The following is a 21049-nucleotide window of genomic DNA, read 5'->3' on the forward strand; positions in this document are numbered from 1 at the left end:
TTCGAGGGAAAAGGCTCTGCAGTGTCCTTAAAAAGGCCCAGTACAATCACGAATATTGAATCCGTGAGGGCCCTGCAAGTCACCAATTACAACATTGCGTTGTGCTTCAAATGGGAAGTAGAACAACCCAGAGGTTCCTTGTACCTGCGTCCTTAGGCAAGACACCCATCACAACATTGCTTTGTCCTTCGAATAGGAGGTACAACCCAGAGGTTCCTTGTACCTGTGTCCTTAGGCAAGACACCCATCACAACATTGCTTTGTCCTTCGAATGGGAGGTACAACCCAGAGGTTCCTTGTACCTGTGTCCTCAGGCAAGACACCCATCACAACATTGCGATGTCCTTCGAATAGGAGGTACAACCCAGAAGTTCTTTATACCTGTGTCCTTAGGCAAGACACCCATCACAACATTGCTTTGTCCTTCAAATAGGAGGTACAACCCAGAGGTTCTTTGTACCTGTGTCCTTAGGCAAGACACCCATCACAACATTGCTTTGTCCTTCGAATAGGAGGTACAACCCAGAGGTTCTTTGTACCTGTGTCCTTAGGCAAGACACCCATCACAACATTGCTTTGTCCTTCGAATAGGAGGTACAACCCAGAGGTTCTTTGTACCTGTGTCCTTAGGCAAGATACCCATCACAACACTGAATGTCCTTTGAAGGAGACGTACCAAGAAGTTCCTTACACCTGGCACACATACCAGGGCAACCAAAAGGCCTCTCCAAGTGAGTATGCTTGTACCACGCGATGGACTCTCTTCAGCCAAAGGCCCTGAACAAAATGGCCAATATCACAACTCTTAGTTTAGAGAGTTTTCAATAGATCCAATGGATGAAAAGAAATGTCTTGGTTCAAGAAGTTGTCATTTCAAGCCGACAACAAAAATAAGCAAGTTCAAACAAGTTGGTACAATGTAGATGAAGCAGTTTTATTAGATGTGATTTATAACACAGAACACCACAACAACAGTTGGATGGAACACTTTACCATGGATCCCTTGCAGTAGAACCTCTCTATTAAGGACCCATCCTAATTTATCAACCAGTGTTAGATCATGGAATATAGAGTATAATAGTACTGACACGTGAATACACCACCTGCCTTAGTCATGAATATTGCTATAATGAGGAGAATATACAAGGCACAATTGTTATATTACATTGTAAGTGCAAAAACAACAGAATACAAAATTGGTATATGAATGAATCTGGTGATTGTAGGAAGACAGAATATTTTGAATACTGACAGATTTTTCTCTCAACTTCTACAGAAGGGCGGATTATCATTGAATACATGAATATACCACAGGTGACCATTTTTGGGGATCAAATTATTCTGCCAAAAATTATATAAATTTTTGCAATTTGAAAGCGTAATAGCATAAAAGCATCACTACCACTATAATTTCTACAAGCACACCATAATACAAAATTATTGACCAAGTGGACACTATTTCAAGCAATTTGGCACATTTATTACCAAAGGCACCAGCATTTGATTAATTTCATAGGACAGTTGGAAAATTTCTCAAAATAACATCCGAAAACTGGCAACGGGAAAGTAGCCCAAGGTGGCAGGAATAAAGTAACAAAATACATTTTTTTATACATGTATAGTATCATAGCAAAATAAATGCGAGTAAGTATAGAATAGAATATAGCAGAAATATACAAGGACAACAGACATTTTCACGGGCCAGACAAGTCCAGGGCTTCTAGAATGATACAGAATTCCACTCTGGCTGAAAACCATACATGTAGTACCAGTATTATGCATTAAACACAGACATTGCTTACTACCAAACAGAATATTATGTTGAGGAACAAACAGTTCTCAACACGTATATCATGACCAGAATTTTATATTTTGTAACACATTTGAGTTTTGCTAAAAATACAGCATTCATAAAAAAATCTGACATTTCTTACTCCCAAACCATATATCGTGTTGAGCAACAAAAAGTTTACGATATTATGACCATAATTTCATATCTTGTAGCGCATTGTAGTTGAATTATCAAGGCCAGGATTTGACCAATATTCCTTTGAGGTCTTTCAATTCGAGGAAAATAGGAAAAAACTTTCCAGATTTTATATCGTAAGTATGATTGCGATAGTGAGATCTGGTGTGTTCAAGTGCAACTGGATACAAAATAATTTTTCAACAAAGTCCTGAAAAGGGTAAAGGAACGGGTGCAAAGGATATGCCCGATGTGAAAAGATAACAATGTTAGCAATATTATAATGATCGTCAAAACACACAAACTACAATAATGATGACGACAACACAAAAACACTCCATGATATAATTATATAATTTGTTATAAAGTTTCATGACATTTTAAATCGGACGCACAAGAAATATGAACAGGACACTGGTGGGCTGCATCTTCTTCAGCAAAAACTATATTGAAGAACATTTCCAGTGGGTGCGCAATGCAATAACATACATTCATGACGTCATCAGTTAAACTTAGCCATTGCATGTACCTGGCCAAGAGGATAGTACCTCTGCTTGCCACCATGCGCCGCCACTAGTAGTATCACACCAATCATCCAATGCTGCTCTATAGTAAAGATTTTTGCCAGTATTGTGAGGCATTTTTGACATGGCTTTTGACTGCTGGATGCCATTTTTGAATGATCAACTAAAATATTTCATGCCCAAGTTGACCCTGTAATCCATCTACAGCTCGGCAAGAACAACATATCATATATCTACAGCCTGGCATAACATTGCCAAGATATTGCATGTTTACAAGATGGTACATCCCCAGCAACAGCTGTCAGGGTAATCCGCAGTGTACACTTTCTTCTCAAAGCCATAGACGAAGAAGTTACGAGTCTTTCCTTTATGCTCATAGGTTGCCTCATTCACTGGGATGATTCGCACTCTGTGACGCTGAAATTCAAGACAAATTACTTTAGAACCATGTAAATTTCATTTTTCATTTTTTGCGGCCTCTAATGTGTGCATCGATGACCAAATATCTGTCAAGCAGGAGAAAATTGTGATACACACTATTTCTTAACAGGGGATTACATGTATAGACAGGAGTTAATACTGTCCTCTTGGAAGTGATTCAAAGGCCAGACCCTTGGGAGTGCCCCCCTCCCATACCTCAGCATTGCTGATAAAAGTAGCCTACCTGAAGCAAGATCCTCTCAGTCGGGAAGGCCCCACTGTGCTGCTGAACCAACTGGCCTGAGGCCTTGTTGATACTATCTTCGGGGAAGTGATTGATTGCCCAGACCCTTGGCAACTCCTCCTCAAACGCCAATTCTCCCGATACATTGCGGATCAGGTGATCGGGTAGCGATGTTCTCTCCACGATATGATCAGCTAAATGGTTAATCCTGCAATAGAAATAAAAGATTCAAGTCGCTTCAACCACTTCATCGTGCGACTTTCCTCAATGTTTATTCAGTTGGCTGCGGCATTCTACAGTGTCATGCATTTCTTTATGCATTGTAGTACATTGCGTCATGATGTCACCCTGCTGATAGTTTGGTCTACCATAGCATGCATCATGGCATGTCAGATTTTTACCTACATAATATCACAAATCACCCACATATTTGTGGAGCCAATATTATCCTTCAGTTCATAAATCACTTTTCAATATGATCAGGTCTGGCTAAACTCATTTTTGCAAGTATACAAAGGTTTTTGAGTTCAGCCAGACCTGATAATAGGAATCCAATTTCACAGTTAAATTCTTACCATTTTACAGTTAACTTGATGTAACACTTGAGTGAGCCCCTTGCCTCGCAGATGGCACACGGTACCTGACCGTGCCCAAAGCAAGTGTGGCACCGGTTTCTACCGCTTCCGTGGCACCAGGTGCAAGAGCGGTGGTGGTGGTGGCCATCCTCGTAGTAAGTCTCACGCCCGGAGCCGCTGCAATGATGGCACATCACCTGATGGAAGAGAGGATGGCTCAGTAACTGCCAGCACGCCATGTTGCGTGGCACAACGATTGAGTGTCCACTCTGTGATCAAGAGGTCCAAGGTTGGATAACCCGCCAGTGCCACTCTGAACTGGCCTGAAATGTCCTTGTTTGCGCTAGATTGTGGCTGCCCTTGGTTTTGGTAATAATGCTTGTGACTGTGAAGCACTTTGAGACAGTAGATATGATAGTGAAAAGCACTATATCAAAATTCACTTTCATCATCATCATCTTCATAAGTGCACGTCATGAATAAGATTGGATTTTGTTACAAAGATTATTACAAACATCTGCCGCCTTCTACTCACCCTGCCTCTTCCGTGGCACCTCCAGCATCTGACACGTCCAATACTACCACACTCGTGACATGGCTGAAATCGAATGGGAATATTTCTTTACCTTTGCAGAGGTCGGTAAAAAAATTGGAGAAAATTTACTGTTTAAATGGCCCCCACACCTAACTTGAGTGCAACTCACAATGACCAAACTCTTATGGTGCATCTTGATATGCATTGTCCTGGAACTCAACAGACTTATTGAGCTACATGCCCCACCCTCACTCACTCCTGTAACTTGACCTCTCTATATCAACTGTACCCCCTCCCCGCAAAGAAAAACCCGTTTACCTTGACTGAGGCTGTATGGGGTATCTCCATATGCATGGTGGAGTCCTGGAACTTGGTCCTCTGCTGAACCTGGATGTCCCATGGGCCGGGGGCCGGGCCGTTGTTGGATCCATCAATAGGTTGGCCTGAAAACAACGGAGATTAGTATGAACCGAATTTTGTAATTAACAAATGATAACTTTCCATTTGGAAACGGTTTTTTATACCGAGTCTTAGCCTCATGCAAGGCCTTGTGCAATGATGATAGTGAAGTTTTCCTGTTACGAGATTTTGCTCTTTATCCTTATTTATGTTCATGCAAATTTCTTAATATGAATTCTCTTACCTTTAAAAGGTTCGTAAGCCCAACAGGTCGACCTTGCTTCTGTAAATGTCTCAAGTGTATACTGCAAAGACAATGGACCAGTGTGACCTTTAGGTACCTTAAATTCATCAGTTTCTTTCTTAAAATACTCCACAATATCCTCCTTGATTACTTCAAAACCTTCCAATATGGTCATATCACGTTTTCCATTTTTAAGATCCTCTGACTTTTTATCCTCCTTTTCCACCTCCTTTTTCTTCGCTTCTAAATCCGGATAAATCTTCGGCTCGTCATTCAAATCGTCACTTAACGAACCTGACAACTTCTTCATAACTTGCAACGAATTATCATTTCTTAAAGACGTCAACGACTTGCTCAAAGTCTTTGATCGTAGCGATCCAATTATTTGTGCCGACTTCAAAGAATCGGCAATTTTTTGCGATTTTATGGATTCGCTCAGATTTGTGTTGATAGAATCGCCGTGGCCTGAATCGCCACACGACGCAACATCAGGTTGAAGTTTTGGATGGGTGAAGACAGACTCATATGATGCTGCAAGGTCTTTCAATTCGTTGAGTTCCTGTTTAGGGTACTTTGCCCTGGGGGCTATTAGAGTAGCCATCCTCAATTGAACGACACTTCAGAAATTATAGAAATATCTCCTTTCTCCGATAGAAAACAAGCAATTGCTTCTTTCAATCTTTATAGCAACAGTCAAAAATCCAACTGAATCCGTCTAAAAAGATCAGCCAACTGGTCTAAAACTATGAAGATCTCCAAGCTGTATCAGTTGTGCACACAAATAAAAGCAGACGATCGAAATAATTTATCAACCAGTCCAAAACAAACTATTCTTTAGTCTGTTTTGTTTAAATAAAACTCCACAACAAGCTATTTCAGAAGTGCACAAAAATGAAAGCAGTTGATCTGAATGTCCTCAACTGATCCAAGAAACGAAAAAATTGTCCAGTTGAATTGAATGAATCTTGTCCAACAGAAGACAAACCACAGAATAATCTTATAATCACAAGAAACAGTAGGAAACTCTGATTCTGTTTCGTCACGAGAGGCCTCTAAAGGCCCCAATAGCCTAGGCAGACCTGACCTTTCCAAGGAGACTAGTGGTCCAACTACTGTAGCTGAATATCGGGGTCACATTGCGAAACTCCAACAGAATTGTCAAAATTAACGTCCTTCTCTCCAATTCAGCTTATTGGAAGGTTTGAACAATGTACCACACAGTTTCTAGATTCGTTCAGATGTCAAGACAAATCTTGAAAACTTGTCTCTTTCTTTGAATTGATGATATTTCTGGAAGACCTGACGCAATTGACATTTCCATAAGCCAGGATCAGCGCAGGGATCGCACGGAGGCAGCCAACCAGTTATCACCTGTTCTGTTTGTGACGTAAACACAGGGTGTGCCTGGCCGAATACTAGCAGACGTTAAGCTGATGGATCAGGTGATGAGCCAAGGAATGCAGATGGGAATAACAACAGAATATGAATACTAATGCATAACAAATGGGGAAATTCCATATGGTGCAATGTATAAGGTTAGAATGTACAGGGAGGGAAGTGAAGGGACATTTTCAAAAACAACATATAACTTTCAAGGGACGAATGCCTCTTGAACCTTTCAAATTTTTGAGAGGACAGATCTTCAAACATTTACTTTGAATGGTGAAATCTTTCCTATTTTTTCCACAAATGAAGATTCATGGACAGAATTATTTTGACAAAGGTGTTGATTTTCTGAATAGCGACAGAAGAGTCCAGTAAAACTCAACAAAAGTCGGGTTTCTCAAAACAAAACTAATATTCGGACCAAAATGGTGCTGCTGGTTAAAACAAAAAGTTTATGATTTCACCAAAAATTCCCCGCAATACTAAAAGGTAGCAGCATCCATATGGAACCTACACCAACAGGTGGTCTGATTAGCATATGTTGATTAAGAAGGATACAGACTTTGTTGACAGATGCATAGGATTCCATGCATAATGTATAGGAAAGTGACGTCTGCTCCTGCATGACAATTAACATCATCTGACATTAGCGAGGCCAGAGTAGTTAAAATCTCCGTTTTTAGTACTCGACGCTGTACATTTTCATGATGGATTGTAAAGCAAACTTTGTTTCACAGCTATAAAAAATAAGTGTTTGCCATCCAATACACTAAAAAAACGTTCACAGGGCCTATGGAGACGTATAAACTCAGAAAGTTCATTAATGCCAACCTTGTTACCAGCACCTGAATCCTCACACATAATCTGAATCGTTAAACTAGTCTGTGTGACGAAAGCCACAAAATTACATGGGGACGAGGTAAAAAGAATGTGCATGCCACCGTGCAAGATCAGACATCAACAATGTATGAGGGTAAAAATTTGCTCAGAATTCATTTTTGATTGGAGCTATCAAAGGAGGAGGGTGAATTCTAGGAACAGAACATCACATTAACAATATATCTGAGAAGCAGTGCACGGTAGAAGGAAACCGGATGGATGAAGAGAGTTTGGTGCCTATGGTAATGGGCCAGACCAAGGAGAAGAAGAAGAAGAAAATCAGATTCCAGATAGTAAGTCTCGTCGTATTTTTGAAATCTTCAGGGAGGTGACGGATCCAATGGAGTGAAAACAGTTTCCATGTGACCATACTTACATGGAATGCACTCGATCCCTCCATATTGACGATGCTCATATTCTTTGCCGCCCCGGTTCCGTAGCAGCACTGCTGTGAAGCAAAATCAACCAGAGCATCTTGGGCTTCCTCAGCAGATATACCAGTCACTCTGAAGATAACACACAGAAATATAAATACGTCCAAATGCAGACCCAGCTACTTTTATACGCTTGTTGGGACAAAATCAGGACAAATTCATGAATGAAATGAGCTTTTATCAAGTGCCTTTTCTACTCAAAAAAAGGTTCAAAAGCACTCTCACTCAATGTCCTGATTGGGTGCACAGCAAATCAAAGATAATGTCGGAGTCGACAACTGAACCTGGGCTGTCGGAGTGGCACAGTGGAAACATCAGTGCCTGTCACCTCGGAGGTCCCAGGTTCAATTCCCGGTCAGCCCTGACACACTCATGTGATAGAAAGGGCGACTCTCTTCGACAGCGCAAGTTTCCTTCGGGGTCTCCGGTTTCCTCCTACTTACATAACAATCGCCCAATATTGTTTATAGAGCTCACAATGTCCTAGTTCACGCTCAGCTCTCAACTCAATTTTTTTTACAACACGAGCGCAATGATCCCTCTTATCATGCCAATACTATCACAGTCAGACGGGAGAAAATAGCATTACCCTTTGATTTGAGGCCTTTCAGGGGGAGGTCCACTCATCACTTCATTGTAGGATGGAGGTGCCAGGGGTGCTGGAATACATGCAAGAAAATGAATAGATTATGAGAAATAACATCACTCAATGTTTGTCCAAAATTGAATTTGATTGAATTTTGAATCGAATTTCTATGATTTTTAAGTTATGTAAATACACACTGATTCATTGAACATGAATTTTAATAGATAATATATTTCTGTTCTGTACACTGATACAGATACTCAATAGGTCAACATTCAGCACGGTGACACGTCTGGTACACTGGTACATCATGTTTACTGCACAGAGGCAATGTTTATTTCTATTTACTTGTGGAACAGACGAAATCATTTTACTAACCGTCGTTGAATGACACATTCTCGTAGCCGCTGAGGTGATCCATCTTCTCCATAGGGGGTGCTGAGGGATTTGGGGCAGCTCGGTTGGGGTCATCCATGAGATCGTCAGTGGGTATATCACTCCCATGGTAACTCGGAGCAGAGGCCCACTGCTCTCCTCCTAAAATTCGTGGAAAAAATCCAGCAAAATTACAATTCTGTAACTCATATACATTTCTCTTCAATCGAAGTACAGTAGAATCTCTCTATTAAGGACACTCTTAGGACTCAAAAAAGCTGTCCTTGATTAAGAGCAACTTGATTATAGAGGTCAAATTAAATGGGAATTCAATTCGGGATGAAATACAGTGTCCCAAGTTGAGAGGGTGTCCTTAATAGAGAGGTGTCATCTAAGGATGGTTCCACTGTAAACACTTTTTTCTTAACAGTGACATTTCTATCAAAATTGGGAATAACGCTGTGATGTTCATACCGACCAACCCACTGTGCCATCTACAGGACGTTTCAAAAGCCTCGCAAGCAATTACCTGGAGCTTGTTGCGGACGTTGTGCCGCTGGGGGCGGTGGCAGCCCTCCTGCAGGTGTACCCTGGGGATACCCTCCACCTTGGGGTCGCGGCTGCCCCTGAGGCTGTACTTGGCCTTGAGTCTGTTCATAGGTGCGGTTTGGGTAGGTCACTTCTACGTAATAAACAGGGGATTAGAGCAGGGCGGGAAGCACTCGTGGGATGAAAAAACACAAAAGTACCAGGCCAAGGGCTCCCATAGAGGACTTTACAACAGGCAAAGGGCTCCCATAGAGGACTTTACAACAGGACAAGGACTCCCATAGAGGACTTTAACACATAACTCACATTCCCTCCACCAAAAGAGCGCAAGATACTTCCCACCATCGTCCCTTCTTCTATTACTATATCTTCTTTCAAAGATGTTGTAACACATACCTTGTTGTTGAGGGGCTTGTCCTGGGCCTGGGGGATATCCTGGGCCCCCTTGAGGAGGCGGCCCTTGGGGATATCCTGGGCCCCCTTGGGGAGGCGGGCCTTGGGGGTATCCTGGCCCCCCTTGGGGAGGTGGGCCTTGGGGGTATCCTGGCCCCCCTTGAGGCTGTGGCTGCCCTCCACCTCCTTGAGGGTAGGCCGTTCCAGGTGGTCCGAACCCAGCCTGCTGGTTTTGGTAGTTTCCAGGGTATTGTGGTTGAGCACCGGGCACCTGACCAGCCGGATAGCCACCTTGGGGATACTGAGACCTGTAACAAGAAAGCCCATACAAATGTAGAGGCCAAGTTCAAAATAACCTATTATGCCACTATTGATTTTGCAAAACAGTATGGCCATGATGGTCTTTACTTTCTCTTATTTTTCTCCCTGATCGCATGACAAGCCATTGTGACGTCTCATCTCCGGACTAAAACAATAAAGGCCCTCTATACTATCACAGGTCAATGAGTCACCATCCATCCAAGGCAGAGGCCTGACGGTCTGGCCGAGGACAATCTAAAGTTACCAAGAAAATCAAAATCATAGAAAAATATGAGAAATTATTGTTGCCAAAAGCGACAAAATTAAAAAAATCGATATAAACATTTATATAGCAGAAATCGATAGAAAAGAGGTGTTTTTGTAAGGAGTGTGTACAAGTTCAGAGTGAACTTCCTTGTAGGTGTTGTCGTTGAAAAGTAAACTCACCTTTGGGACCATCTCAGCAGCCAAGAATTGTCTTCGGCAGGCTTGCCCGAGAATTCCCAATATACACTTGGCAATACTATGTTCAAAATATCCTGGGACCAAGTATTTTAAAGCCTTTCTCTAAAAAGTCATTCTGATGGATCTGAGGGCAAGACTGCACCCTAGATGGGGACGTCTATAAAGCTTCCTTGCTCCACAGATGAGATAGGCGCCAAGATCAAGTTGTGACACACCTGGAGATGAATTGTACCGTTGTCCACAGTTATATGCATGTCAGCAGGAAAGAGGGTACAACATTTAATCTGAGCTCATTGCTGCTGGCCCTCAAACTGCCTCCAGATAATCATCATATGTGTTCAATTATAATTTGTCCCGAATTGGTCTTTTGAGGACAAATTCACAACCAGAATGCAAGGAGCTCAACTTTCACGTTTCCTTCGAGGGAAAGACTGTGGTCCAGACACTTGGAAATTAATTCCAGATTACTCCCAATTTTTCCAAGGGATATGTTGGCCGACAGCTTTGCCAAATTTTCATGCCAATGGTAAATAGCTGAAGCAAAACAGCAGCCCAAGGAGTGGTTCAACATTTTCAACATTATCACAATAGTATAGCTTAGGGACGGGGGGGGTCGCAGTCTCTGAACGCTACATTTTATATGGTACTCTTTTTGGGGAAGGAGGGGGTCTTAAGAGGAGTACTGGTACTCTCTGCACTCATGTGAAAATGCTGAATGAAGCCAAAATCCCTGGCCAGGAATTACCGTATGTGGTCCATGAGGTCTTGTGAAGAGGGAATCCCTGACCTTCAACAACAATAAAAAGCAAAAACATTAAAACAAGGGTATATAAAAACTTTTTTATTCATTTAATTTCCAAATTAAATTATACACCATATATAGAATTACAAAATATCTACTCCTGTAACTTAGACTTTGCGCTAAATGCTAAATACCACACAAATATTGCAATGGTTGCTGCTAAAAACTCGCTCTGCACGATTGGGCCTTTCCATGCTCCCTGGTGCTGGACGTCGATGGTGAAAAGTGGCTTGACTGTGGTGGTGTCTTCCTTGCTTCTCTGAACCTGGAAAACAAGTGGAATATTTAGATTGCCTCTTTGAAATGACACATTTCCCTTCACATCAATAATTAAATGGAGAGTTGACTCTATAGGCAGGTGCTAGGGGGTCAAATCTGTGGTCCTTGTGTGAAGTATATGTCCAGTTTGGGGACTTGATTCTCTTTGACCTACTATATTTCAAATTTTATGTTTTTGGCCCAATCATAACACCATATTCAGCCAGCCATGTCCAGAGTAAGACGTTTGCTGAGTGATACACATAGATCTTGACCTGCTTGAACATATTTGTCACGGAAATTCTCAACCGGAACACATACCTTTCTCAGAGCTGCATAACCTTCATCATCAAACAGCCTGACGGAGTATGTTCCTTTGGGGAGTTTATTATGGGAATCACTCCAGCTGACCTGTAAGAATGCACATCCAAGTTTATAGTAATTTCTTAGAACGCTGTCGATTAAAGCAATTTATCCTGGCATTTTGGTTGTGACTTTGTCATCACGAGGCCAATTTGGTCTCAAATCTCTCTGCATTCAATAAAGTAAGGATAAGGATGATAATTCAGCTGTCTTTCTCAATAGGTGTGATGTCAGGCTCAAATAAAGCATCAGGTATTACTCCATAATCCCCCCCCCCCCCATTTGTGCCATTCCCTTACCTGGTACTTAGTGCCATCCTGAGAACGAGTGGCTGGAAGAGTTCGATCATTTACATCTGCATAGAGGTTCACATTCTAAAAAGGAATGAAAAGAAATAATAACTGTGGATTTCTAACCAAATTTCTTTTATCAGTTTTGAAAGCCCTTTTCAATTAGTAGGCCATATCAGACAGAGTTACTTGTATCGCTAATTCATCTGCCAAACCCATGAAACATAATAAACATCCAGAGTTCAACATTGCTAGCAATTAATATTCCAAGCCAGGGCAGTTTTTTTAATCCTGTTCAATCCCTACCTTCAATCCATTCTTGCAAGTGAGAGTAAACTCTACCACAACAACGGTCTTTGTTGATAAACTAGCCTCGGATGTTGTGTACACCTTGGATGTGAAACTGGGTCCAAGACAGGTGTCGGCTTAAAGCGAAGAGTTAGAAAAAAGACTGAGAAAAAAAACTGGAAAATAACCTACGCTTGTGGGTAATTACGTTGTTTTTTTGTGTTCAAATCCAAATATTTCAACGGCTGAAATTTTACACCATAGTGCATGGAGTCAATAATACAGTGTTATGTACACTAAGAATGTGTACACTCTAATGTACACGAACACATTGGAGTGCCACGTCGACGAATGTAAAATGTAGATTCTGTATCAAATAAAACGAATTTGCAGACCATTTTGCACAACATGAAAGGATGTACTTTTGATGTTTCCCGTACTCTTATTTCTGATAAATTTGGATGATCATGGAACTCACCGTGAGCCAAAATGGGCACAAAAACGAGAGCAATAACAACAAAAAAGTTCGCCATTTTGTACGGCGGCCGAAAGAGAGTCATGTGACCTTTGATTTTTCTGATCGCCGGTAGAGGGATGCAAAATGGCCCACCGCGCACAACCTGCCGGTTTTGAAGACGATTTTAATGACGAATTTGACGGCGATGGTTTTGTTTTGGGCGATTTTGACTATGAGTCACAGTATAATACACACTCGTCAACATCTGTAAGCAAAGAACCGACTGAATCACATCAGAGTAAAGGAGTGGGAAGGGTATGAAATCTGTAATTTTTTTTGACTTTTTGATTTCAACCTCGTCTGATTTTTCATTTTTTCATTTTTTGCCTGGGTACCGATATTATGTTGGGACCATCTCAGAAGTGGTTTAGTGATTGTGCCCGAGTATAACCAGTCACTTGTCCTGTTGTCAGGTGGTGACCATTGGTAGGATCAGTTTCTGTTAAATATAAAGCAGGGTGTGTCCCAAATGATGTAATAAAGCTAACTAGGAAAATACAGCACTTCAGACTCACGGCCAGAAGCAGAACTTTTCTGATGTCAGATGACATGTGAGGATCGTATGGTTTGGGCATAACTGACAAATCGGCTAAACGGAGCAAGCAAAGGACGTAAATCATCAGATTATGCATGATTTACGTCATTTTCTGACTGAGCTGATTGGTCAGATATGTGCAAACTGTAAACGGTCGTCATATCCGGACCAAAGGTCAAAGTTCTACTTCTAAAGTGTCGTATTATTGCGAGGGCTGTTAAAATGTGAAAAAGATTTTGCATGTTGAAGGCCAAGGCGAAGGCTAAGGATGCAAAGTGTTAAAATTGATCGAAGTGAAAATTTTTAAAGATTATTATGGATTATCTCAGATGAAGTATAATCTTAATCCATGATACCGATAAACCGTACAATCTATTACCTAGGTGCATAAAATCTGCTACCATGTTATCTATGGTTATGGCACAGATGCTCGCTACAGTTACTGCTGTGGGTACGAGGTTACCTAAACTATATAATATTTGGCTGGATTATTCAATATTGCATATTTTTGTGAACTTTTACTAGTGATGATCGTATACATTAATCTGTGGGAACATCCTGCATGCGCATGTACCGGGGTACATGTACACATTTCATTTGTCATGATATCTATCGACTGATGTGTCATCTTTTTTGTTTGTCCATTTATTACTTATTTTCTAGTGCTCTACAACAGCAAAGGAGATAAAAGTTCATGTTTCAAGTAGCAGAATAGGCCTTCTTATAATTCATAAATACAAGTATTTGTCATAAAGGTCAGCCTTGAGGTCAAAACAGACAGTTGCCCTTAATTTATAGCTGTTTGGTGGCCTAGATGTTTACCAGTACGACCTAATCTGTTTTTATCACTTTGTGTGGAAAATGGCTGAGGACTGGATTATATTATTCTCTTGAGTAGACTTATGTGTCTGGGTGTAATATCATTCTAAAAAATATGGCGGAAGTTGAATCTCGCAGGAAAGTGAGCTGGCAAGTAGGAGAGAAGGACAAGGTAATTCATACTGGGTGTCCAAGAAAAATGTCCAGGAATACATAATGTCCCACTCTATTACAAGTATGTGGAGGTTTTGGTTTTCGCTATCCATGCCGATTTGGGCAAAATGTTACATAAATGACAACCGTATCATGTCTAAGCACCACTGACCCGCAGAGTATGACATGCAGATATTTTCAGATATTTGTACTGGCAGTCCATTTTAAATTGATCTTTGCTTTGTAATCTCACCCAATCTCTTGACTGTGCACTCTTTATTGCTTCAGGGTATTCTGAACCATGTAGACATCACTCCGACTCCTGGTAAAGGCCGACAGAATGCATTCAACTCGAGCAACAATGGTTTCAGCGACTCGCGTCGGAACAAAAGCCCGTACAGAGCGTTCTCTGGGCGATCGAGTCTCCCGGTGGATGACTTCAGAATGGCAGTGATGAAGGGAAACGTCGAGATGATTCAACGCTATCTGAATGATGGTACGTAGTCGTATCTTGCAGTGCAATATTTCCAGATGTAAAACTGATACTCGATCTTTGTGTTTTCAGATAGAAGAGAACAAAAGCCTGTTAGGGAGTTCTACATATTATACACCTGCTAGGGGGATAAATGCAGCTACCACTTTGTATTGTATGCGCCGATCACCCATTCTATTCATGACCACGCTCAATGTTGCTTAACTTCCAGTTCTGGGGCCAATGCGCCATCACAAGGCCATACAATGAATCCTCCATATGATTGGGGGTACATACACTTATAGTATACCATCTAATTGTCAGTCATCAGATATGTCTTTGGTACCTCTTTTCAGGTGTGGCTGTCGATACTGTCATGAAGTCAGGATGGACAGCCCTGATGTACGCGGCTAGCTGCGCCAATAAAGACATGGTCAAAATACTCCTGGAAAATGGGGCTGACATGGGCTTCCACAAAGGTTTGTTTTAAATGCATTGATTTCTTATTCTGAGGATCAAAGTCTTCTGAACTGGCTTCTTGCCGAGTGTAATCAGGGTTTTCAAAAAAGGAGAAATCACTTTGTTTGGCTACTTTGATTAAAGGAGACTCTTGTTCCTTGATAAGTGGAGGAATCCTATGCTCAAAGTGTTAATCAATCATCCACGTTCTTTCCAGACCAGTATGATGTTTTGATGGCGGCTTGTGGCTCCAATCAGACGAATGCAGATGCTGTCACAGAGTGTGTGGCATTGCTGCTTGATGCCGGTGCTGACGTCAACAGATTTGACAGGTGAGTTAACAAGGGACATGACTATAAGTAGAAAATTTCTGAAATGTATTATTTATTAAGATCTACCCATATCCAGCATACTAGCATCGTTTCCAAGTGAAATTCTTCTCCTCGTTCTTCAGCATTTGCGCTGTTTTTGTAGTAGTTATTCCTCCTACAAGGTGGGATGAGCATTTTTGCATGCCACTATGGTTAGGCTCCGATAAGGTTGCCTAATGACTCTGTGTTTGGCCAGAGGTATAGTCCATTACAAGCTACTCCCATTTCATACTTGGATGGCGTCTGTGGCTTGCCGTGGCAAAGGCACCAGGCACAAGGAACCTCAGTTTTACATCTCATGCGCAGGATGAGTAATTAAATGTTAAGGCCCAAATTCATTAAGAGCGTTTAAGGGTTAGACATGTACAACTTCTCTCTAATCAGTTTCAGGGCCTATTCATATTCTGTGAAGATTCACATGAAGGGCCAGAATCTGTCTATTCAGTAGTTAAACGCTGTTTTAAGCTAAACACCCTTTATGAATTTGGCCCGAAGTGTCTTGCTGGTGGACACAAAGACAAAACTTTAGTTTAAATTTAGTTGGACTCATGTTTCCCAGCGTCACTTTTGTTTTTCTCACCTAACAGATATCACATGACTCCATTGATGTATGCTGCCCGGGAGGGTCGTGTTGACATTATTACAATGCTCGTAGAATTTGGTTCCGATGTGAACAAACAAGACTGGCGGGGTTGGACGGTGAGCACATGTTTCACTCTTCCACTTGAAGGAGAGCTTTTCCAGTTTTGAAAAAAGAGTATTGATACCCGAAATGTTAACTGTAAAACTGATGTTAACACCAGAGATAGTCAGTCATCCAGGCCACTTTTTGAAGATCTCTCTTGCTAAAACCCTGACATTTTACAAGCTTTGAGATCTAGATTATCACATGTACTGTAGGCCTAGTACGGTAAAATTATGTTGGGGCTTTGATTTCAGTCGAAATTTGTTGGTATGGAGAAAAACGAAGGGTAAAAAGTGCCTTGTTCCATAGTTTCTCTCACTGATCTAACAACTTCCCACTTTATCTTCAGGCTTTAGTTTATGCCACCAGCCGAGGCCACAACAAGGCACTTGCAGAACTGCTCAAACTAAAAGCTGATCCTAATACAAGGTGCTCAAATGGTGAAACTGCTTCAGATATTGCCTACAGCATGGGACACTACAAGGTAGGTCGAAACCCAGAATGTTTCGAAATTCTTTGTTTGTATTTATTGCAAATTTGGTGCCAAACAATATATTGTTAGATAAGAAGTTCATTGTTCCATTGTTATCTTGCAGAGAATTGTGATAAGATGGACAGGACAAAGATGTTATATGTGATTGATGAAGTGGGATTTTTTTTTCTCCAGGTGGCGGACATGCTGTCAAAGTATTCCAGCCAAAATAAAGATGATGCCATCCTCACTGCCATGTCAGTATACGAGAGGGATGCCGGTGGTGATTCACAAAGCAGTGAAAGGTGAGATCTCTCAGGACCCCGCTTGGGGGAGCACACCTAATCACTTTGTCTTATGCTGTGCTTGGTTTTATGTCCATCCGAAAAGTCTGGGTTGGAGGAATAGGACATCTCAGGGCCAAACTGTTGGGCAAGGAAGCAAAACTGAGGCTGGCTCAAGACCAATTTGTCTCATCCACAGAACTGAGAAGTTGATTCTGTCATTGAACATTGCTTAAGAAGGAGGAGATCAAATGTGCATGTAATCGATGCTAACGGTCAACTTGTCTTCTCTTCCAGCCAAGCTTTGTATGAAAAATACGGCGAACTGGAGATGTTCCTCTCAGGTATAGAACTCAGTGATCTCATTCCCGTTTTTCGATCACAACGTGTGACTTTTGCCGCCTTCCTCAGGATGACTGATAACGATTTACAACAGGTATGTATCTGAAGTGATTTCAGACATTCAACTCGAGATATCCGATGATATCGTCTGTTTACCTTGCAAAATATCATGAAACAACACAATCAGACGTCACTCAACAACACATCAGACATTAGGACAATAGGACAAACAGATTTGAAGCCAGTTGGACAGCAAGTCAGACACAACATTGACATTCTGCAAGGGCACCAGACCCACCTCGACATACAATGAGTCAATAGTAAATGAATTGCTCTTTCCCTTGGCCCTTACTGGTCATGGATTTCCTCCTCCACCATACTTGAATGAAGTTGATGCTTATCTCTCTTCATTGTTGCAGATAGGTGTCCAAAGGATTGGTGTGAGAAAGAAGATCCTGGACAGCATTCAGAGCGTCCACAAGAAACCTTGGGAGAAGTCCAGCCTACAGTCAGTCCAATACAACAACTTCATAAGGTGAGGATCTTAAAAGAAAACTGCACTGTGTTACGTGAAACAAGCCAACACAGCCGGTAAATGACGTCACAACATCACATTGGATCTTGACGTGATTGGTTCCGTGGTGGAGGTTTCACCTTGGCGTCAAAACCATCCTCCTCATGGGCCCAGAATAGGAGTTACTGCTCCCCCTGGTGGTTTCCATTAGCCACTACCTTATTGTCAAAAGCACAGCACTTATGAAGAAGATCACATTTATGATCGTGTAAATGTTTTCATGTACATCTTCTCTTCAATTGCAGTTGTGCAGATGCTGTGACAATGGTGAACAACATCAGTAAGCACACAGATTACATCACCAGCACAGTCGGTTACATCAAGGACCAGATAATAGCAAACGCTGCCATACTTGCGAGAGATCAGGTGAACAAATCTTAGATTTCAACTTCTTCATCTACTGTCTCCTGCATTGTTTGGTGCCAATTGGGGTTATCAGCCTAAATACTAAATCCTTTGTCTTGTGCCTGTGTGGAAGGTGTCTTTTGCTGGCATTTGAGGTCTCTAAGAAGCTACTCATGTTTCTCACTTTTAGTGGGTATCTCGCTTGCCCTGAAAGTGGCACCAGGAACGCGGAATCTCTTGTTTTATGTCTCATTCAGAGGACGTTGAAATCCATTCAAGTAAAGTGAACTGTCCGAGGTCAAGTCTGAGGAAAGATCTTTTGAATCTACCTCCAGTTTTGATAATGTGTAGGTTGTTTTCAGGAGGGGACTGGAATGAAGATGTTGTGTAAGAGTACTGATCAGAGTCTCGTCAACATTCAAGACTTATACAAGGAATTGAGTGAACTACGGGAACATTTGAATAAGGTAATGCATCCGTATGTCAGACAATATGGGAAAAATTCTTTGTTGAAGTAACACAGTTCTTAGATGTGATACAATGGAACATGTAGAAAGCCTGCATGCATTGTAGTACAATACACATAACAATGTACAGGAAAGGTGCTTTACCAGTTTGACATGAGGACAGTTGGTCGAAACTTGCTGCAAAGTCAACATTTGATAAAACGTATGAAGAACATTTTGCCAGATATCATTATGAATGGTCTTGGCTACCCAAAAGGTGCCAGGGATATATGTGGAAAGTTTTAGTTTTTGTCAAATTGGATGAAATTTGAAGGGTCTTCCATGTTGTATCGGAACATAGTATACATTTGTATATTGAAGAGTATCTGTAGACATGCATTGAACAGTGGCTTGACAGCATGGCATATTTTTTTCAAACGATAATGTATCTTTTTGACATTACAGGTTAAGGATGATCCATGCTACCGACCATCGGATCTTATCGAAGGAAAATCTAGACGGAAAAGACAACGATGGCCTTTCTTAGTTCTTGGTCTCGGGACTCTCGTTGGAATAGGCATTTGGAAAAGGGACTTCGTTTTGGAAAAAGGTGCTGGTATTTTGACGAGATTGACTTTCAGATGATGATGTTCTTGTACCATTTAGAGACAAACAGTTTACAACCTCTCCAAATATTGTAGGAAAACTTCAGGAAAACCACTGGAATGGGCCACGATGTCAGTTTTAAAATGAAGAGGTTTTATTTGATCAGCTTTTAAAAAGGTGAATGAAAGTTGGCAGAAATTTTAGCTTTGTTATGAAGACAGTCAGAGCCAGGCCGAATCAGTCCTGGCTGCTCCACCGTGTTGCCAACATGATGAGAGAGATGAGACGGTCACAGCCAGGCCGAATCAGTCCTGGCTGCTCCACCGTGTTGGCAACATGATGAGAGAGATGAGACGGTCACAGCCAGGCCGAATCAGTCCTGGCTGCTCCACCGTGTTGGCAACATGGTGAGAGAGATGAGACGGTCACAGCCAGGCCGAATCAGTCCTGGCTGCTCCACCGTGTTGACAACATGATGAGAGAGATGAGACGGTCACAGCCAGGCCGAATCAGTCCTGGCTGCTCCACCGTGTTGACAACATGATGAGAGAGATGAGACGGTCACGGCCGCAATAAATATAAGATTACTTCCGCTGTGTCACTTGTGTTCATCAGTGAAAGCACCTGTGATAAAATGTACTGGAAAGTTTGAAGTCTATCACCAAACCTCACTGCAGGTGCATTGTACAAATCTTAAGACGAGCGTAACTGTATTTCTTGAACAAGTACAAGGAATAAAGAAACTTGGTTCAATGTATTTAGCCTCTTGTTTTCATCTCCTGCCATGCCTGCAGACTGTAGTTCAGCCCATGTTGCCAAGCTGTGAAATTTGCTGCACCACAAGACAATTTTGTCTCTGTCACAGCCTAAGACACAGTTCTGTCTCAACCTTGGACAAACTCACCCATGCCCTGCTGTGAAATGACCATTCTGTCTCAGTCACAGCATTGGTCCAGGACGTGTATCAGACAAAGACACACTTCTGTCACAACCTTGGACTAACTCGCTCCGTGATGCCTAGCTTGGACCCTTGGTGCACTGCCTGACCATTCTGTCTCAGTCATAGTCTGGGACCAGGACATGTATTGGAGTTGTCTCAATTGAAAAGTGTACTTTGATTTATGAGTGACTATTTTGATACAACTTTATATTTTGAAATGAACCTGTAATTTTTGCAACCATGTGATGTTCAGAAGATCAATATAGAAGAAAATTGTAAAAGATTATTCTTGCCTTTGCTTTTCTGTGTTGTCTTCAGTTGTAAGAGTTCTGTCAGGGGAAGGAGGTTGTGACAATTACACAACCGATTACACAACCAAAGTTTCATGGTCTTTCTGAGGACAAGGAGCACACAGATGCAGAATTAGCTCTGTGACAGTCACAACCAGGGAGGAGACCTTACAAATTGTATCTTGCTTCATCAATTGCGGCCAGATATCGCCGGGTGCTTTTCTGCACAAGGAAGTTGTTATACATGACAACCGGAGATCGAATTACCAAGGGCCAGCTCGTATATCATTCTAGGCTGGTGTTCTGTAAAAGGTGTAAGAGTTGGCCCTGGTAGACCGAAAGATTGTCCAAAAGTTCTTTGAAAGTGCCTATAATGCTACCCGTATTGAAATTAGAATAAGATGAAGCAGTGAAAACTTTTTAAAAAAGATGAAATGTAAGAAAAAAGAAAAAAAAATGTGTTG

The 21049-nt window shown here is 41.6% G+C and overlaps 3 protein-coding genes across 8 annotated transcripts; 1 reads left to right on the plus strand and 2 right to left on the minus strand.

The window, feature by feature from the left end:
* Positions 1-913: 913 nt before the first annotated feature.
* Positions 914-10231, minus strand: LOC135491721 (protein SSUH2 homolog). Of its 4 annotated transcripts, none has more exons than XM_064777780.1 (12): positions 10153-10231; positions 9513-9817; positions 9097-9249; positions 8571-8729; positions 8196-8265; positions 7549-7678; positions 4908-4968; positions 4583-4707; positions 4265-4327; positions 3730-3926; positions 3155-3362; positions 914-2907 (listed from the first exon to the last, which is right to left on the minus strand). In XM_064777780.1, coding segments are annotated over exons 1-12 (1620 nt in total). In that variant the 5' UTR covers positions 10155-10231; the 3' UTR covers positions 914-2760. The 4 variants fall into 4 exon arrangements, with proteins under 4 accessions (XP_064633850.1, XP_064633849.1, XP_064633848.1 ...); XM_064777779.1 differs by lacking the exon at positions 10153-10231 and adding an exon at positions 9918-10044 and having other exon boundaries at positions 9097-9246; XM_064777778.1 differs by lacking the exon at positions 10153-10231 and adding an exon at positions 9918-10042.
* Positions 7215-20112, plus strand: LOC135491723 (ankyrin repeat, SAM and basic leucine zipper domain-containing protein 1-like). Of its 3 annotated transcripts, none has more exons than XM_064777783.1 (12): positions 7215-7465; positions 14588-14795; positions 15128-15250; positions 15448-15562; positions 16189-16300; positions 16636-16770; positions 16954-17063; positions 17340-17478; positions 17804-17919; positions 18204-18324; positions 18666-18770; positions 19215-20112. In XM_064777783.1, the coding sequence occupies exons 1-12, from the start codon at positions 7388-7390 to the stop codon at positions 19392-19394; spliced, it is 1542 nt and encodes a 513-aa protein (XP_064633853.1). In that variant the 5' UTR covers positions 7215-7387; the 3' UTR covers positions 19395-20112. The 3 variants fall into 3 exon arrangements, with proteins under 3 accessions (XP_064633853.1, XP_064633852.1, XP_064633855.1); XM_064777782.1 differs by lacking the exon at positions 7215-7465 and adding an exon at positions 12857-13047; XM_064777785.1 differs by lacking the exon at positions 7215-7465 and adding an exon at positions 13908-14318.
* Positions 11101-12830, minus strand: LOC135491724 (translocon-associated protein subunit delta-like). Its single transcript, XM_064777786.1, has 5 exons — positions 12754-12830; positions 12294-12412; positions 11997-12071; positions 11656-11745; positions 11101-11341 (listed from the first exon to the last, which is right to left on the minus strand). Exons 1-5 carry the CDS (start codon positions 12806-12808, stop codon positions 11171-11173), a joined length of 510 nt encoding a protein of 169 aa, XP_064633856.1. The 5' UTR covers positions 12809-12830; the 3' UTR covers positions 11101-11170.
* Positions 20113-21049: the final 937 nt, after the last annotated feature.

Source organism: Lineus longissimus, chromosome 7 (genome assembly GCF_910592395.1).
Source record: "Lineus longissimus chromosome 7, tnLinLong1.2, whole genome shotgun sequence".
Taxonomy (NCBI): domain Eukaryota; kingdom Metazoa; phylum Nemertea; class Pilidiophora; order Heteronemertea; family Lineidae; genus Lineus; species Lineus longissimus.

Excerpts from the sequence above, each read along its gene's own strand:
- LOC135491723 (XM_064777782.1), top strand. The coding sequence starts at position 12,877 with ATGGCCCACCGCGCACAACCTGCCGGTTTTGAAGACGATTTTAATGAC. Across the intron at positions 15,563-16,188 it reads GACGTCAACAGATTTGACAG|ATATCACATGACTCCATTGA; the intron begins GTGAGTTAACAA and ends CTCACCTAACAG. Across the intron at positions 17,920-18,203 it reads CAATACAACAACTTCATAAG|TTGTGCAGATGCTGTGACAA; the intron begins GTGAGGATCTTA and ends CTTCAATTGCAG.
- LOC135491724 (XM_064777786.1), bottom strand. The coding sequence starts at position 12,808 with ATGGCGAACTTTTTTGTTGTTATTGCTCTCGTTTTTGTGCCCATTTTG. Across the intron at positions 12,413-12,753 it reads TGTGCCCATTTTGGCTCACG|CCGACACCTGTCTTGGACCC; the intron begins GTGAGTTCCATG and ends CTTCGCTTTAAG. Across the intron at positions 11,342-11,655 it reads GTTATGCAGCTCTGAGAAAG|GTTCAGAGAAGCAAGGAAGA; the intron begins GTATGTGTTCCG and ends CTTGTTTTCCAG.
- LOC135491721 (XM_064777778.1), bottom strand. The coding sequence starts at position 9,955 with ATGGCTTGTCATGCGATCAGGGAGAAAAATAAGAGAAA. Across the intron at positions 8,266-8,570 it reads GAATGTGTCATTCAACGACG|CACCCCTGGCACCTCCATCC; the intron begins GTTAGTAAAATG and ends CATGTATTCCAG. Across the intron at positions 7,679-8,195 it reads GAAAGGCCTCAAATCAAAGG|AGTGACTGGTATATCTGCTG; the intron begins GTAATGCTATTT and ends TGTTATCTTCAG.